The 19093-nt window shown below is 36.8% G+C and overlaps 1 protein-coding gene across 2 annotated transcripts in view; it reads left to right on the top strand.

The window, feature by feature from the left end:
• The window catches only part of Slc6a14 (solute carrier family 6 member 14), a 34181-nt gene extending 16344 nt beyond the window's left edge, over positions 1–17837 (top strand). Inside the window, exons 9-14 of one of the 2 annotated variants that reach the window (XM_075957086.1) lie at positions 2846–2971; positions 5668–5786; positions 6287–6386; positions 6771–6880; positions 14997–15164; positions 16125–17837. In XM_075957086.1, coding sequence (XP_075813201.1) covers positions 2846–2971; positions 5668–5786; positions 6287–6386; positions 6771–6880; positions 14997–15164; positions 16125–16271 — 770 coding nt within the window. In that variant the 3' untranslated portion in view covers positions 16272–17837. The remainder of the gene's footprint in view (positions 1–2845; positions 2972–5667; positions 5787–6286; positions 6387–6770; positions 6881–14996; positions 15165–16124) is intronic. The other variant, XM_075957087.1, reaches the window with a different exon arrangement.
• Positions 17838–19093: the final 1256 nt, after the last annotated feature.

Genomic DNA, 19093 nt, shown 5'->3' with positions numbered 1-19093 from the left:
TATCCATGTAATAGGAATATTAAAGTGACTGAGTGCATAATTGAGTCCAGCTTTCAAGGAATCTGATTGATGAGTTTTCTAACCTTGCAGACAATAGTTAAGGGATGCTTACTATCCAGCTAAAGTCTGGTGGAAAAGGAGTCCTAGGATTCTTAAGCAGGAACTTCTTGGGAACTTTTATTATCTTTATTTGGTATGGATGATAGTAGAAGCCCTGTATTAGAAAGGATTTTGGAGATCATTTTGTGTCCCTTTCCTTATATTTTAGTGGTACACACAAACACTATGTCTTGCACAAGTGCAAATATTTAGAAAGTGATAGAGCCTACTTTGAAAGGCAATGCTATGAATTCTTTTTTTTGAAAAAAATTCTGCCTCCTCCCCGCCTCCCATTTCCCTCCCCCCCCCCATTCCTCTCCCTCTCCCTCTCCAGTCCAAAGAGCAGTCAGGGTTCCTGTGGGAAGTCCAAGGTCCTCCCCCCTCCATCCAGGTCTAGGAAGGTGAGCATCCAAACTGGCTAGGATTCCACAAAGCCAGTATATGCAGTAGGATCAAAACCCAGTGCCATTGTCCTTGGCTTCTCATCAGCCCTTATTGTCCGCCACGTTCAGAGAGTCCCATGCTTTTTCAGTCCCAGTCCAGCTGGCCTTGGTGAGATCCCATTAGATCAGCCCCACTGTCTCAGTGGGTGGGTGCACCCCTCCCGCTCCTGACTTCCTTGCTCATGTTCTCCCTCCTTCTGCTCCTCATTTGGACCCTGGAAGCTCAGTCCGGTGCTCCAATGTGGGTCTCTGTTTCTATCTCTATCCATCGCCAGATGAAGGTTCAATGGTGATATGCAAGATATTCATCAGTATTGCTATAGGATAGGGCCATTTCAGGTTCCCTCTCCTCAGCCGCCTAAGGAACTAGCTGGGGACATCTCCCTGGACACCTTGGAACCTCTCTAGAGTCAAGTCTCTTGCCAACCCTAAAATGGCTCCCTTAATTAAGATATATACTTCCCTGCTCCCAATCCACCCTTCTTTTATCCCAATCATCCCATTCCCCCAAGTTCTCCCCATCCTCCCCTTTTCACTTTTATCTCCCCATTTCCCCTTACCCCCATCCCACCCCACCTCCAAGTTCCCAATTTTTGTCCGGCAATCTTGTCTACTTCCAATATCCAGGAGGATAACTATATGTTCTATTTCCATCCTCTGGGAACTCAGAGAAACTGAAAATACCTAAAACTGAGGGTCACATAGAAAAAAATTGAACAAACTACAGTGTTTTTTAAAAAAGTAATATCAACTTGAAAATGAGATTCCATCTAGAACTTTATTATATTCAATTTTGCATGTATCTGTAAACTGAGATGCTATTACTCATAATAATTAAACTGAAATTGTATTACTCATAATAATTCTGGATAAACATTTGATAAGATGGCAGAAGACTTAGATTCATTCCAGCTAGACATGGTGGTGCATGCCTTTAATACTAGCACCAGGAAGGTAGAGGATTGCAGATTTCTGTGAATTTAAGGCCAATCTGGTCTACATAATAAATTCCAGAACAACCAGGGCTACTTAGCCCCTGTCTCAAAAAGTAACAACAACCACAAAATTTATTCTACATATTTATTTTTCTAGATAGTTCAACTTCATTTCATTTTACTTTTTATAAATTTTAGAATAAGGGGAACTTAAGATTTTGTCATTTAAGAAATATGTTATTCTCCTTCACTGATATTTTTGGTACTGTTTTTTGAGATATAGTCTCATGCAGCCCAGCCTGGTGTCAAACTCTGAGTGGGGTAAAGAATGACCTTGAACTCCTGATCCTCCCTTACCCCACACCCCAAGTGCTGGGATAACAGGTGTGTACCATCACACCTTCTATCAATCAGTTGATTAGGGAATGGATAAAATCAGTTGCTATCTAAGAATGGGGATCTGAGTTCAAATCTCCCAAATCCATGTATGTGTAGTGTGCCTCTATATAGTGTGAAAATCTGCAATACCAGAACTCCAACGGAGAGATAAGAGGCAAAGATGAGAGAATCCTTGATCACAGGCCAGCACTTAGGAATATCTGAAATATTAAAGATTTAAATTTTTTAAATGATTTTTATTGAACTATAAATTTTCCTCTTCTTCCCTCCCTGCCTCTTCCCTCCCCTTCAACCCTCTCCCATGATCCTAATGCTCCCAATTTATTCAGGAGATCTTGTCTTTTTCTACTCCCCATGTAGATTAGATCTATGTCTGCCTCTCTTAGGGTCTTCATTGTGGCCTAGGTTCTCTGGAACTGTGATTTGTGGGCTGGTTTTCTTTGCTTTATGTTTAAAATCCACATATGAGTGAGTACATGTGATAATATTCTAAAACAACTTTCCTGAACAAAATTGTCTTAGCTTAATTCATGTCACACATTCACATTAGCTTAACAATTCAAACATTTTGTATATTTATTATTACTGTATATTAGAGAAAGGCAGAGATGGGTGGAGGGAGGGATATTGAGGGGGGAGAAAAAGGAAGGGAGTGAGTGAAGACACGTGCAGGTCACAGTGTTTGTGTGGACAAAAGAGGACAAGTTTCAGAAATCTGCTTTCTTCTTCACTGTAGATTCTAGAGATCGATCTCAGGTCATCAAGTTTGAATGACAAGTGTTTTTACTCAATAAGCCATCTCTCTGGCCTCCAAATAAAACATTTTAAGAATTTAATTTGGTAAAGAGTGTACGTTCATGAATTGCATTGTCAAATCATGATGGGATTTTAAAAGTACATTACTTTGAAAATGTTCAAATGTGTAGATTTACTTGGCAATTAATTTAAAATATTCCACATTTTTCTTAGGTTTTGATTTGGCATTCATTGCCTATCCAGAAGCTCTAGCCCAACTCCCAGCTGGTCCATTTTGGTCCATATTATTTTTTTTCATGCTTTTAACACTGGGTCTGGATTCTCAATTTGCTTCTATTGGTAAGTAATACCTTTTGTGTTAAATAACTCTGATATTTTATTCCTGATTCCTTTATTTGAAAACATACTGTTTTTTAATTCTAGTATCTCTTTCAGGTGCTATTAAGAGAAGAACGTTTATTAGTTATTTTAATTTAAAAATTAAATTCACAAAAACGCAATATACATACTTGACATTAAAAACCTCAAATATTAATGCTTTATTATATTTTCTCTAGATAAATATTTTACAAGGAGTCATTTTTTGGTCCCTTTAGTCAGAATTTTGTATTTGTTTCTTAATTCAATGTATACTTTATAAAGCAATGAAAAAAATGGCTACCATTTCCTCTTTCCTGCCCTCTGTACCTGGGGACAGTTCCCGTGACAACTTTATTTCTCCCTAAAAACTTGGTTCTTGCTTGAGAGAGTTTGAACAAAACTCTCATTAACAATTTCTCAGCTTTTTGGATAGGCAATGAATTGGTTCATTTGTGTCTGCATGCACATGTGTATACACATATACATGAATGTCTCTCTCTCTCTCTCTCTCTCTCTCTCTCTCTATATATATATATATATATATATATATATATATATATATAAAACCTATGCTCATCAGTAATATAAATTATTTAAGCATTTCATTTGAGTATGACATTTATGGTATATATACTACTTTAACAAGACATATGGATCTATTTAATTGATAACATATTATCCTGTTGATGATTATTTTGATTCCTCTTTTTTTGTTGTTTTTCATTTTTGCTATTTTCGAGACAGAGTTTCTCTGTGTAACATCCCTAGCTGTCTTGAAACTTGCTCTTGTAGGCCAGGCTGTCCTGGAACTCACAGACATCTGCCTGCCTCAGTCTCCCATATGCTGGGATTAAAGGAGTGCGCCACCACTTGGCTTGATTCCGCTTTTAAAAACTCTGCACACTGCAACTTGGGAGTTGTCCTAGTTGGAAAAGCCATTGCTGTTCAGTCATCATGACCTTAGTGTGAGCTCCTGTATCTTTATAAAATATGGGCAATGTGGTACACCCCTAAAATCCCATTCTGGAGGGATGGGGTGAGTCGTGGGACAGTCAGTAGAGTCCATTTGTGAGCTACAGGTTCAGTGACAAACTCTCTCTCAAAAAAAAAAAAAAAAAAAAAACCAACATGATGGAAAGCACTTGAGAAACAATAAATGAGATTGATCTCTGCTCACTTACATGGAACACACAGGTGTACATGCACCCCTACCCATGTCCTTGCATATGCTCACACACACAAATATCACAAATTTCACACAATGAAGGCACTTATCTTATGTATGGCTCTGTATATATAAAAGAATTTTTTTGAGGTATACAGCTAGAAAATTGGAAACAAATTTGAAAATTATTTTATTTTTATTAGTTCTTTGAGAATTTCATACAATGTATTTATATCAAATTCACCCTGACTTTTTCCAGATCCACCCTCACCTCTATATTCTTCCAGACTTCATGTCTTCTTTTTTTTCTTTAATAAGCCACTGAGTCCAGTTTTCCTGTCCATATACATAGTGGGTATGGGGCCATCTCCTAGGACTTGCATGATCTACCAACTGCCACACCTTTACAAAAAACTAACTCTCACTGTCAACTAAAATCGTCAGCTGTCACTAACTTTCCAGTTAAGGGTGTGAACACATGGCCCCTCCCACTCTAGGCTGGGTTATTAATGTTGTGCAGACAGCCACGGCTGCTGTGAGTTCAGGAGGGCATTGGTTCTGTCATGACCAGAATAAAACACCTGCACCAGTCTTATTCTATGACCTCTGGCTTTTCAAATCTTTCTGCCCTCTCTTCTGTGATGGTTCCTAAGCCTTGGGGGTCCCGGTGCATGTGTGTGTGTGTGTGTGTGTGTGTGTGTGTGTGTGTGTGTGTGTGTGTGTATGTGTCCCATTTGTGGCTGAGCACACACACACACACACTGATCAGATAACACTTCATACATATGATTCTATATACACAAAAGAAATTTCTCTAAGGCATACAACTAAATATTTTGAAACAATTTTATAACATTGTCTTACATAACACATTTTCTTAGTTTATTATAGGAAAAACTCAAGTTTGTCTGGTTGATTTCCAAAGCCTTCAAAAATGTTAAATATATCTCTTGTGATCTTTTGGCTTATATATTTTTCTACTTTTAGAGAAGTTCCTGTTTAGAAGACACTATTCCTCCCTTCCTTCCTCCTTCTCCCACACCTTTTTCTTCCTATCTCTTCATCTCTGCCCTTCTATCCCCCTGGCCTGCCTTCCTAACTACCATAGTCCACTTCCACCTCCTCTCTCCCCTGCCTCCCCCTCCTCTTCCTTGTGCTGCACTCACTTATCTCTCTTCCTTCCTTCTTCTGTCTGCTGGGAGCTAAATCCAGGGACTAGGAGAAAAGATCTTGCCTGGAAGTGGTGGCCCAGGACTTTTAAATCCTAGCACTCAGGAAGCAGAGGTAGGTAAATCTCTGAGTTTGAGGTCAGCCTGGTCTTCAGAGTTATAGGACAGCCTGTATTGAAAAACAAACTACAAAACAATGTGAAAGAGAACCTTCTTGACTTAGAAAAGAGCAGTGTCCAGAGAATACTCCCAGTTTATATGTATGAATTTGATTAATAGATATTGAATTCTGTATTAGTCTTACTCAGTTGAAATGTAATAACCCATTTCCCCTCCTTTAGAAACAATTACAACAACAATTCAAGATTTGTTTCCCAAAGCAATGAAACGCATGAGAGTTCCTATAACATTGGGTTGCTGCTTGGTTCTGTTTCTCCTTGGTCTCGTCTGTGTGACTCAGGTACAATTTAGCCTTTAACTTCTGTAGACAAGTATTAGTTGGACTACACTTTTAAATCTAAACAAATATGCTAAGATTCATGGGGGTATTTCACGCCAGGTCCAATTTCTATTTATGATGCCTTCCGCATTTCAACAATTTCTTCTTTGTAACTTCGCTAATATATATTTTTTCAGAGGAGGAAGCCCAATAATAACAATTTTCTAAATAACAAGATTTTATTTTTCTTGGCTATTACAGAGCTCATAGATACTATATTCCATGTATATAACCATGTGTTTTAAATGCTTGCATTTTGTCAGTGTCATATTATATTATAAAAAAAATACCTGTTTGGAATTTTAAGCAATTAAACACATATTTGAGTTCATACGGGAAACATACTTTAATATATTGTTTGAAAATGTATTCTATTTGGATACTTTACAAAAAGTAGTGAAAATATTGTTGTAAATAACTGGTATGAGCTTGTTTTTCTGTTTTTGTTTTGTTTTCTGTAGGCTGGAATTTACTGGGTTCATTTGATTGATCACTTCTGTGCTGGATGGGGCATTTTGATTGCAGCTATCTTGGAAATTTTAGGAATCATCTGGATTTATGGTAAATGGTGATCGCCAATTTGTTTATAAGTCTTATACAGCATCATTTGATTCCTTTTCATTAGGAACCTTGGGGAGGGTTAAAGGGTATGGGAGAGGCAGGGAGGGGACCAGAGAAAAATGTAGAGCTCAATAAAATCAATAAAATAAAAATAAAACAACATTAAAATACAAAAAAGAATATGTAATCATCCAATTTTAATAGCACATATAATAGTAAAATGTGATCTGTTGAGCAAAATACATTATGAATGAGATGGAATTCCAGGTGTGTGCTTCACTGATGAGTTTTAGGAACATGCTTAAATGAAAAAGGATAATATGTATGTCAATCTCCAAGGAACCGTGTAAGAAAGGGCTCATCATGTGTAATTGTTATCTCTAGGAGGGAATAGATTCATTGAAGACATAGAAATGATGATTGGAGCAAAGAGATGGATATTTTGGCTCTGGTGGAGAGCTTGCTGGTTTGTCATCACGCCTATTCTATTGTCTGTAAGTAACAATATACAATGAATTTGGTGTCAATAAAATAACTCATACCTTTGAAGTAAGTAAGGAACTTGATGAAAGATTCCCATTAGGGAAAATAAGTAAAGAATATGGGGGGTGAAAGTAGTAAGAGCTGTGGGACTCTTCCCACAGCCTGGCTCCTGGCTACCTGGCTAGCTTATACCCTGAAATAACAACACACAAACTGTATTCATTTAAACACTGCCTGGCCCATTTCTATTAATGTGTGTAGCACTGAGGTGCACTTACCGAGAAGATTCTAGCCTATGTCCATCCTGGGTCAGAGCTTTATCACATCTGCCCTGGAGAGCAGAGCTAAGGCATATGAGCTCACTTCCTCTTCCCCCCAGCATTCTGTTTTGTTTACTCCACCCACCTAAAGGCTGGCCTATCAAATGGGCCAAGGCAGATTCTTTATTAGCCAATGACCTTCCTCCATCATTTCCCCTTTTTCTCTTTATAGAAAAAGGAAAGGCTTTAACTTTAACATAGTAAAATTACATATAACAAAACAGTTATCAAGTAAAAATTACAATATTTACATCTATTTTATCTTTATCATAACTAAGGAAAACTATAACTATAACTAACTAATCTTCAACTCCATCAAAGACTCCAGAAGGATACAATATTACCTAAGCAAACAAGAAATAAGAAAACTCTAAAAATGACAGAGACATCTCACTGCCTGGACAGTCACCCATAGTTTCTCTGTACCATTGGGGCATTCATCTTCAGCCTACAGGCCCATAGTTTCCAGAAGACATTTCCATAAAGCAGGAAATTTCAAAGACAGTCAGGACATCTGCTGTGTCCTGTAGAATGTCTTGCAGACTCTTTCATGAGTCAGGAACCCCGAAAGACCGTCTCACATTTAGGCAAGTTCAGCAGTCCTCTCTCTGCAGGTTCTTTGTGTCCAATTTATGCATCAGTCCAGGCAAGAGCAGTTTCTTGTCCAAATGGCTAACCAACTCCATAAGAAGCCTCTTTGATGCCCATCTTCCTCTTGAAGTAGATTGGTGCTGCCAGGAGCAGATGTGTCTCATTGTCATGAAAAGTCCTAAGTCATTAAAACATTAAATGCCATATTCTGCAGTCTTTGAAAGATATGAAGAATGCCTATCTAACTGAAATATATCTCTATACATCTAGAAAATCTAACTAACATGACTACAAGCTTGACTATTATAGATGATTATCCATTAACAATATGTACATTACATTTTTAAATGAACTACACAATCACAATACCTTAATCAAGATCAAAAATACATATAGATATAACAAAATTGACCTTAAATCTCTATCAATAAAGCAAAATCTATACTAATGCAAATTATTCATACCTATATCATATCCCCCTTTAAATGTAAAAGAACATTTATAAACAATATTTGGGAATATGCGAGCAGTTATTTCTCTCCAAACTGCTTCGTGCTGAATGGGGGCACTGTTATTTAGGTCTTTCATGGTATAACCTGTGTGCTAGATTCATCTCAGTCAGCAGTTGAGTGAAGTAATTTTTGAAGGTGTTCACAGCAACCTTTCAGGAAGGCGTGGTCTATCACACCATATTGGGATAGATGCAATCCACAGGGTCTCATCCTCTGTGAAACAAAAGAAAAAAATTCCTTTCCAAAGCATCATGTCCTTAGATCCAAATTTTAAAGTCAAGGTATTTTCAAAATATCTATCTCGGATTAGTTCAGCAGCATTTATAAACAAATATCTTTTAGCAGCTGTTTCTCTTTCCTCAGCATTCAAACAATTCAAAGAGAGCATAATAGCTTACAGTATCAAGATTATCTGTGAATTTTCCAACTTTTTGCAGCTTTATTTTAACCTCTATTTTGTTTATTTTTACTTTTATTTTTTGAGACGCCTTCTATGTATATCTTTGCGCTGGAATAACTCTGTAGACCAGGCTGTCCTTGAACTCTCAGAGATCCGCCTGTCTCTGCCTCCCAGGCATTGGGATTAAAGGTGTACCTACTACACCTTGAACTCACAGAGATCTGTTTGTCTCTGCCTTCTAGGTACTGGGATTAAAGGTGTGTGCTACCACACCTTGAAGTCACGGAGGTCAATCTCCCTCTGCCTCCCAAGTGTTGGGATTAAATGTGTATACTACCACACCCAAGTACTCTCCTTCTTCCTTTTTTTACTTTAAGAGCTTTAACTTTTAGTCTGCATATATTTTCAACATACTGTAAATCATTTAGAAGTTTTATTTTTTTTGACACTCTCTTTACTGTATCTTTATCTGTTTTTTGACCACATGAGTCTTTAATTTACCAAGCAATCTCAATAGGACTAAAGCAGTGGCTTTGACAGCTGGATCCAGCCCATTCTTTAGCTTTCCAGACTCATGGCTGAGGTACCGGCGGCTGTAGCCATGTTTATCGCCACAACTCTATGGCATTTTACTGTCCCTGCCAGCAAGCAAACTGCAGCATTCTGCTCACAGACCACATTCAGTCAGAATACCTGCTTGAGTCTGAGCCAGAGTTTGCCCTGGCAGGACGGCTCAGAAAACAGGCATTTTAAAACAGCACAACTTTTATTTCCTGCTACAGCTGAAAACAAATAAGCATTCAGTTGTCTTTTATCAACACCATTTAAGTGTTTCCTGGCAGGACCTCTTAAGAGCTACAGGGTTTTGCAGCAAAAGCTGAGTCAGGAAGCCTCTCTTAGATGAGAGCACTTGCTTGCCTCTAGCAAGCAGAGCAGACATGAGAAATTGCTGCTACCACGTCAGGCGCCATTCTGTAGTAAGAGCTGTGGGCCTCTTCCCACAGCCTGGCTCCTGGCTGGCTGGCTATCTTATACCCTGAAATAACAACACATAAACTGTGTTCATTTAAACACTGCCTGGCCCATTTCTCTTAATGTGTGTAGCACCGAGGTGTGCTTACCGGGAAGACTCTAGCCTATGTCCATCCTGGGTCGGAGCTTCATTGTGTCTGCTCCAAAGAGCAGAGCTAAGGCATATGAGCTCACTTCCTCTTCCCCACAGCACTCTGTTCTGTTTACTCCATCCACCTAAAGGCTGGCCTATCAAATGGGCCAAGGCAGATTCTTTATTAGCCAATGGCCTTCCTCCATCAGGTGAATATTTTTCAGGTTTGTAGTTTTTACTACCGGTGTCTTCACATTTTCTGAATTAAAATGTCCTTTGCAATATTATTTTTGATGCCATGGGTTTGAACACTGCACATTTAAGACAAAAATAGCTCTCTATAGAATTAAAGGTATCAACAACTTAAAATGACCAATAGGATGCAATCATCAGTAGGATAAACAAAAGTAAATCATAAATTTACTCATTCTCTGAAAGATATGGTGAGCCATTTCTTAACTTCTCTTCCAGAAAATACAAAGATGAGAACCAGATGCTATCTTCATTTTTTTTTAAATTTTTTTTATTGTTTTGGTTTTTTGAGGCATGTCTTCATAGTCTTGACTGTCCTAAAACTTACTCTGTAGACAAGACTGGCCTCAAACCCATACATATCTGCCTGCCTCTGCCTCCCGAGTACTGAGATTAAAGGCATAGTCCACCACTGCACAGCTAGATGATGTCTTTAAATAATTTTTTAAAAAATAAAATTAAGATATTAATAACATTCAGTATACATTTTCAGTTGATGGATGAGGTATTTGTTATCTTAAATTGATAAAATTAAACTCACTTGTGTCAATATATACAATGGTTTATATAATAAATTTAATGATAGACACTACTTAGGAGCTGAGGAAAAGTAAATGATAGTTTCTTGATTATTTTTCAGCTATAGATACAAGATCATCAAAGAATGGTGCAGTAGATTAGGTTCCTGAGTGCTAAAATTGAACAGTTCTCAAGAGGATTTTTGCTGCTCAGAGTTAATCACACAAGTGGAGAGTAGCATAGTTTTAAAGATGTGTTGTTGCTCTCACGACATTCAAAGAATTTCCTAGAGAACGTCATGGAATAGTTACATTTGAATCACTTCCATGGCATAATATTTCATTGTTGATGGATGTATCAGATTTTGTGTTTTAATATTTGATATCACTTTTAAATAGTGAGTAGGACTATATTAAAAAATCTAAACATTTATATGTATCTAGCCTCTCTAGATGTCTTTAAAGCTCTTGCTAAATATCATTACCCTTATTTGAAAAAGTCTTTTCAATAAAATAAGACTTCTTAACCCTTTCTTTTCTATTCCTACTGGTGATTGCAACTAGACCATTTGTTATCTCAGGAAGCAGTCTATCACTGAGTGGTATCCCATTCTGAATAATGAAAAATATATGATGATTTTTACCCGAGTCCAACTTATTTTGCTTAGCATAATGATCTTTAATTCTACTTACTTTCTGCAAATATTGTATTTTCATTCTTCATTATGACAATAAATTTCCATTGTTTATATTTTCCAAAAAACATTACAATGTATTAGAATACCCTTTCTTTCTGGTTTTCTTTCATCTATAGTCTGCTATCTAGAGGTGTGGATTCAATGGAGTCTCCTGTCTTTCTTACCTTGTAGACTTATCCTGAGCCAGTTCAGCATCAAACATCCAGTAATACTTATTTCTTTTCAGGAGTTTCCTTTTTGTGTATACCAGGAATGTCTTTTACCTACACTTAGCTTTGAAACCCATGGGCAGATTCAACCATGGATCAAAAATCTTTAGTTTTTATATGCAAGGTGGCTAATGTCACTTGTAAGCTTGTCACTGAGATATGTACTGAAGACTAACCTCAGTGTTTTGAAATCCTGCTAAATCTCACACCTTAGGGGATTATCAGAAAAGGGTAGAAGATGAAAATTCAGCTTGGACAGAGTCTCAGGAAGCTTTCAGCCTTGCCTGCAGTGACACATGAGACCTACAGACATTAGGTTGTCCACTGAACTTGGCTTGGGGCTGCAAGTGTCAGCAATTATTAAGTGGATGGGGTCTATTGCATGACACTGGAGAGGGCTATTGAGTCTAGTTGGGCCCCAGTCATACTCACTATAAGACTTGAGGAATAGCAAAATAGATTTCCTCTCCAGTAGTGTGACACAGGATGAGTCACTGTTTCACCAAATGCTATAAACACATTCAAGATTTGTGATAACTATTGGCTTGTGATATGATTAGGATTGTCAGGCTCTTTTATCAGAGGTTTGTGGTTTGTCACTTAGATTGGTTTCTCTTTCTCTTCCCCACACTGGGTCGCTATGCATGGGCCATTCCATTTCACCATGTCATCCTCTGCTTTTCTATATTTTAAGCTGTTCTTTTATTTATTTTTCAACCTACAAAGAGAGGATAGAGGGAAGGAGTGCTCTTTGTCAGAGGACAACCTGTGGGAGTCAAGTCTCCTTTTTCACCATGTAGTTTCCAGGGATTGAACTCCAGTCCTCCATCTTGATGGCAGTCTGGTTTGCATACTAAGAGACCTTGGTTGGAGTCATTTCTTTCTTTTTAAATTTTCTGATAACACTCCAATATCCCTTGGAGCAGAGTACACTCATTTCTAATCTACTCTTTAATTACTATTCTAATCCACCACCTTATAGGATACTGAAAAAGCTTGCAATAGAGATTTTGCTTAGCTTCCCAAGTGATCTCCAAAAGCTGCACATGTACTTCAAATTCATAAAAGTTCAACTTCAATCTCTTGGGGAGTATTCACAATGGAGGTGTCTCTGAAAGTTTGTAACAGCGTAAACGAATGCAGACAGATTGTAAAAATATATATATATCTATTGCTTTAATGTAGAAATAGACTTACAAAACTACCGTTCCTGCGGAGACCAGGAAAGCAGAAGCAATGGCTGGGAACACTCTCGCCAAATTTATAGGCAGACATTAGCCCGAGGCGAACACGCCCCCCAAGGGGCGGGACTTATCCCTACAAAAGTTCAAGAACTCAGTTTTTACAGCATTGAGCACTTTTGGCAGACTGTATCTCCTTGGATGAGACTTGAAATAGATTAAAGCAAAGAAAGAAAATAAATTCCTAGTATTCCTTGAGTACTGATTGGTAACAGGCTTTTTATTTTTGAGACAGAGTGTTATTATGTAACCCTAACTAGTCTGTCATTCCTTATGTAGACAGGCTGACCTTGAACTCCCAAGGATCTGCCTGGGCTTGCCTCCTGAAGACATGGATTAAAGACTTTTTCCCATATAAGGACTGATTGGTAGCTTTTGAAAACTTAAGTTTAAGTTAGTAAATACATGAACCTTCATATGTATGTATACATGTATGCTTTAACTTTGTTCTCAATAATTCCCTCACTGGCCCATCTGGTTCTTTTTTTTCACATATGTAAATATGTGTTACACATGCATGTGTGTGTATGTGTATCAGTTATACAATAATATATACCTTTATTTTTGCAAAAGAATAATTTAAGTCAGAGAATAGCTTCCAGAAGTTCCCCAAAATGTCTTACTTATTTCTAGTAAATTTTGAGAAATATCTAAAAGTCATTTTAAAATGTGTCTTTCAACCTTCCAAATGCTTTGCTTTTTTAATACTGTTCCTCATGTTGTGGTGACCAGCCAACTATAAAATTATTTTTATTATTACTTCATAACTGTAATTTTGCTACTGTTAAAAATTGTAATATAAATAATTGTGTTTTCCAATGGTCTTAGGTAACCCCTGTGAAAAGGTTCATGGACTCCTAAGGTTCAAGACCCACAGGTTGAGAAGTGTTTATTGAATTTTATCCCCTTTTTATGAGGGAGGGTCTTCTGTATTTCAGGGTGGCCTTGAAATTATTATGTAGCTGAGCATTACCTTGAACTCCTAATCCTTTGAATGTTGAGAATTCAGATGAGTCTTACATTTGTTTGCCACACTACTTGAACTTACATCAAACTTCTGTGGTCAAGAGCCTAGGCGGGAATTGTGTTTTGCTAAACATGTGCCAGTACCATGTTTTTAAATGTGAGTTATGGAGTAGGGGGTAGAGGACTCTATTAAGCCAGATAATAAACAAATCTTTACAATTTTGGCATGAATGGAAACGAACAATGTTAAGTAGAATAAGCCAGTGAGAGTAAAAGAAGTGCAGCAGAAACCCACACAGGTAAGCAACGTAAATAAATATATAGCTGAGGTGAGACTAAAATGGCAATAGTCAGAGGTCAAGAAGAGTAGAGGTGGGACTGATGCGTAGACACTAAGTTGGAATTTAGTTGGAGCAAGAAATTCTGCTATATAATTGCATAGGAGGAAAACAATGGATGATAGTATTCTATGTAATTATAAAATTTATAATAGGAGAAAGAATTATGTAAACAATTGCCATAAAGGGTAACATTTTAGGCAGTATGTATTTAGCCTGATATACACATTACACAGTGTACTCATATATGGAAACATAATATGGCACTCAACTTATGTCAATTTTTATACTTTTATCTCTTAAAAAGGAAATGATTTGGCACAGAGGTAGACGTGCTTAATCCCAGTACTCAAGTGCCAGAAAGCAGGAATATGATTCTGAGTTCAAGGCCAACCTGTTCTACACCCAGGCCATCCAGGAATAAATAGGGGGAACCTATTTCCAAAAATAAAAAAAATTAAGCTAGAGAGACGACTCACTGGGTAAGAGCACTAGTTCCTCTTCCAAAAGAACTAGGTTTCATTCCCAGCATCTGCATAGCAGTTTACAACTGTAATTCAAGTTTGAAGGCATCTGTTGTCTTCTTCTGGCATCCATCAGCACCAGGAAGGCACATGATCCACAAACAGACATGCAGGCAAAATATGCACACACACAAGAAATAATGTAAAAGAAAAGGCATCAAAGGCTTTATTTAGTAAAATAAATTTCAGATTTATTTTACGTATAATCAAGGGTCTTGATATTGAGTAAATAGATTTTCTGTGGATAAGTGGTGGCTTTAAATTTTCAAAATTTCTCTAAGCAAAACTCAAAATTTGGTTCATTTCATGTTCTTATCTTCTGACTTGTTATCCATTTGTCTTAGTTCCTTAATTACGGCCTCATTTTATTGTTTGATAAACTTCAAATTGTGACTCATTAATAGCACCAAGTCTAGTCTTTAACTTTGTCTTTTTAATCCTTTACTTTCTTAGGCCATTCTAGTTTGGTCACTGGTGAAATTTCATAGACCTGATTATGGTGATATTCCATATCCTGACTGGGGAGTTGCCCTAGGCTGGTGTATGATTATTTTCTGCATTATTTGGATACCAATTATGGCAATCATAAAAATAATCCAGGCTGAAGGAAACATTATTCAAGTAAGCACATTGAATTCTTATTTTATATAAGCATTTGTGATAAAGGCAGATTAATTATGTAGAAGATATAACAGAGTACATGGGTTGAAAATAATCACTCTTCCTTCCCTCTGATTACTTCTACATCTTGTATTATCATGCTTGAGATTATATTATATATGTTATTAAAAATATATGGTAATAAATAATACATATGGTAATATAATTTGTATATCTACTTGTATTTTACTATCAGTTTTTTGTAGACATTTGTTACTGTTTCCTCAGGCCCTATTACACTCTTCAGCATGTAACAACTGTGATCTATTTATTTGTCTAATCATCCTGTAGATGTCAAAAAGCATGTGACTCAGTTGTTTCTTCTATATATAATCTCTTTTGAATCTTCATCTGGCTATAATACGAATCCTAATAGTGTATTTAAACTGAATGAGCTTAAATTGTCTTGCATCTTTTATAGCCCTTGAGTCATCTTTCTTCCACAGAGGCTTAGGGTGATAGAGTTAAGTCTCATACTAGAATAATGACAAGATAAGCTTAAGAGACTTAATTTCAATAAATTCCTATGCATATCCAAGAACAGATCCAAATAAGTAGACCTTATCTCAGTTTTTGAAACATATTCCAGTTGTACATCTGACCTTCTGTGACAAGGACTGAAATGAATTTAGGAAAGCTGCCTAGAATGCCACTGTTATTCTAATTGGTTCATCTACCTTACTTCTTAAATCATTACGTTTTGGTTTAGTAGAATAATTCTATTAACAATTAGGAACAATATTTTTGTCTACAATTTCTTGTTTGGTGGTGTTTTAAGAACTAGGCTGTCACATTTCTTTGATTGCTATATCATTGGTGCTAGCAAAGGTACTTACAATAAACGTGTAGTTTAATACTTGCTTTTTAAAAAAGATGATAGCGCTTAAATTCTAATCGAGAGATTTTGTTATTGTTTTTCAGCGTATCATAAGCTGCTGTAGACCAGCTTCTAACTGGGGCCCATATCTGGAAAAACATCGTGGGGAGAGATATAAAGACATGGCTGAACCTTCAAAGGAGACTGACCACGAAATCCCCACTATTAGTGACAGCAGAAAGCCAGAATAAGATGTGCCTTTTGAGAAATATCTGATTGTTATATAATGTGATTTTCTAGGGAAATGTTTTAATTTATTTGTGCATCAATCAAGCAGAGAAATGTACATGCCATGCTCAGTACAGAGTTGTAAGTACTTTTATCACCTAATCAAGAATGAAATATAAAATGTGAATCTATGAATGTTGACTGATGTGCTTGTTTCACTTTAGGATTAGTTATTTGTTAACACATATATCCAGGTCTATTTTATAATGACATTTTGTAAACCCAGTTGTTTTACAATGACATTTTGTAAATATTATTGTAATATTTCTTTCTCTTTTTTTAGTATACTGAAGGTTTTCTGTGAGATGATTACTTAGGAAGTAGTCACACTTTGTATTTGGTGATTTTAAAGACATTATTTGTTTCTGCAGTCTTAATATTCACTTTTATTATTCATAGAATGGGGAAACAATAAGTCAGTGTAGTTAAAAGCAAGTGTTACACAAAGTCATCTCATGTACAAGTCACAAATGGGGCCTGGAGAGATCCCTCAGTGGTTAAGAGCCATGGCTATGGCAGAATATGTAGGTTCAAATCTCAGCATCCACATGATAACAAATACTGTCTGTAACTCCAGTCCCAGGAGTTACAGGAGTCTTCTTCTGACTTCCATGACACTGCATGCATATGGTGTGCATACATGCAAGCAAAACATGCCCACACAAAAATACAAGCAAATAAATCTAGTTTAAAAAGGAATGTCACAAGTATGTAGGGAGAGAACTATATATGATATGAACTATTTAATACCTATGATCCAAATATGTCCAAACATGTCATACATTTATTATGGTTCACATTCTCTATGTAAACTTTGAAGTTATTTTTAGAGTGAAATGAGACAAAAATGAGGAACAGGTGGTCAGAAAAGGAGAAGTCTAGAAAATGTAATATTGAAATATTGAGTATATCTTACTATTCATAGTATCTTTCTTCTTCAGATTGTATTTGGAATAAAACCATGACTCATTTAATTTCTGTCTTTATATTTTATTTTTTATTCATTTCACACACCAACCACAGATACCCCTCCTTCCCCTCCTTCCCTTCCACTTCCTTACGCATATCCACTCTAATCCACTCCACAGAAAGGGTAAGGCTTCCCATGGAGAGTCAACAAAGCCTGGCACATTCAGTTGAGGCAGGACCAAGCCTCTTCCTCCCCTGCTTCAAGGCTGAGCAAGGCATTCCACCACAGGGAATGGGCTTTAAAAAGCCAGCTCATGGCTTATAATAATGTAATAAGTAGTTCATTACATTCTTTGAATTCTAAATTTAACTGCAGATAGAATTTGCATTAAATTGTTACTGATCTGGCATTTTTATAATGATATATATCTAACAGATGAAGGGCAATAATCTTGTCTTTTATGTTTTTGTTTTTGTCTAAGAGTAATAAAGTATTCATATATTAATTGATGCTAATTGTTAACTAGTTGTCATAATAAAAATTTAAATAAAGTATTCATATATTAATTGTTAATTTCTAATTAGTTGTCACCAATAAAATTTTTGTACTCTGGTTTACTCACAAATGATACCTTGTGCATTATTATGTATTTTTGACATATGATTTAAAATTCACAGCTCAGGATATTAAAATCTACCCTAAATAGATAGGGAAAATTTCAAAAGTTACGCTAAGCTTTAGGAGATAATAGGACTAAAGCTTTAAGCATTATTTTCTGGGGATGTGGATTTGCATTTCGTGAAGAGAGTGAGTCCACTGCTTTCAAGATAAAAGCAAAGGAAACTGTGACAAAAAAAACAAGCAAACAAACAAACTTGATGCAGGAAGGTCATTGGCTAATAAAGGAACTGCCTTGGCCCATTTCATTGGTTAGAAGATAGGTGGGAGGAGTAAACAGAACAAAACACTGAGAGGAAGAGGAAGTGAGCTCAGACTCGACAGCTCTCCTTTCGGGAGCAGACACCTCAGAGAGAGACACCATGCCCCGCTCCCAGGCAGACACACGCGATGAAGCTCTGACCTAGAATCTTCCCGGTAAGACTGGTGCTCACAGATTATTAGAGATGGGTTGATCGGTATATCAGAATTAGCCAGTAAGGGCTAGAGATAAAGGGCCAAGCAGTGATTAAAAGAATACAGAGCTCGTTACAGATGGTTGTGAAGACAGCATAATGGGATCAAGGGGATTCGAATTGGAAAGGAAGAAGTTAAACTTTCGTTATTCGCAGATGATATGATAGTGTACATAAGCGACACCCAAAATTCCACCAAAGAACTTTTACAGCTGATAAACAGCTTTAGTAATGTGGCAGGATACAAGATCAACTCCAAAAAATCAGTCGCCCTCCTATACTCAAAGGATATGGAAGCAGAGAGGGAAATCAGAGAAGCTTCTCCATTCACGATAGCCAAAAACAGCATAAAATATCTTGGGGTAAATCTAACCAAGGAAGTGAAAGACCTATTTGACAAGAACTTTAAGGCATTGAAGAAAGAAATTGAAGAGGATACCAAAAAATGGATGGACATCCCTTGCTCTTGGATTGGGAGGATCAACATAGTAAAACTGGCAATTCTACCAAAGGCAATTTATAGATTCAATGCAATCCCCATCAAGATCCCATCAAAATTCTTCACAGATCTGGAGAGGACAATAATCAACTTTATATGGAAAAACAAAAAACCCAGGATAGCCAAAACAATCCTATACAATAAAGGATCTTCTGGAGGCATTACCATCCCTGACTTCAAACTCTATTACAGAGCTACAGTAATGAAAACAGGGTGGTACTGGCATAAAAACAGAGAAGTCGA

This window comes from Microtus pennsylvanicus, chromosome X (genome assembly GCF_037038515.1).
Source record: "Microtus pennsylvanicus isolate mMicPen1 chromosome X, mMicPen1.hap1, whole genome shotgun sequence".
NCBI lineage: Eukaryota > Metazoa > Chordata > Mammalia > Rodentia > Cricetidae > Microtus > Microtus pennsylvanicus.
This window is presented reverse-complemented; position numbering and strand designations above follow the sequence as displayed.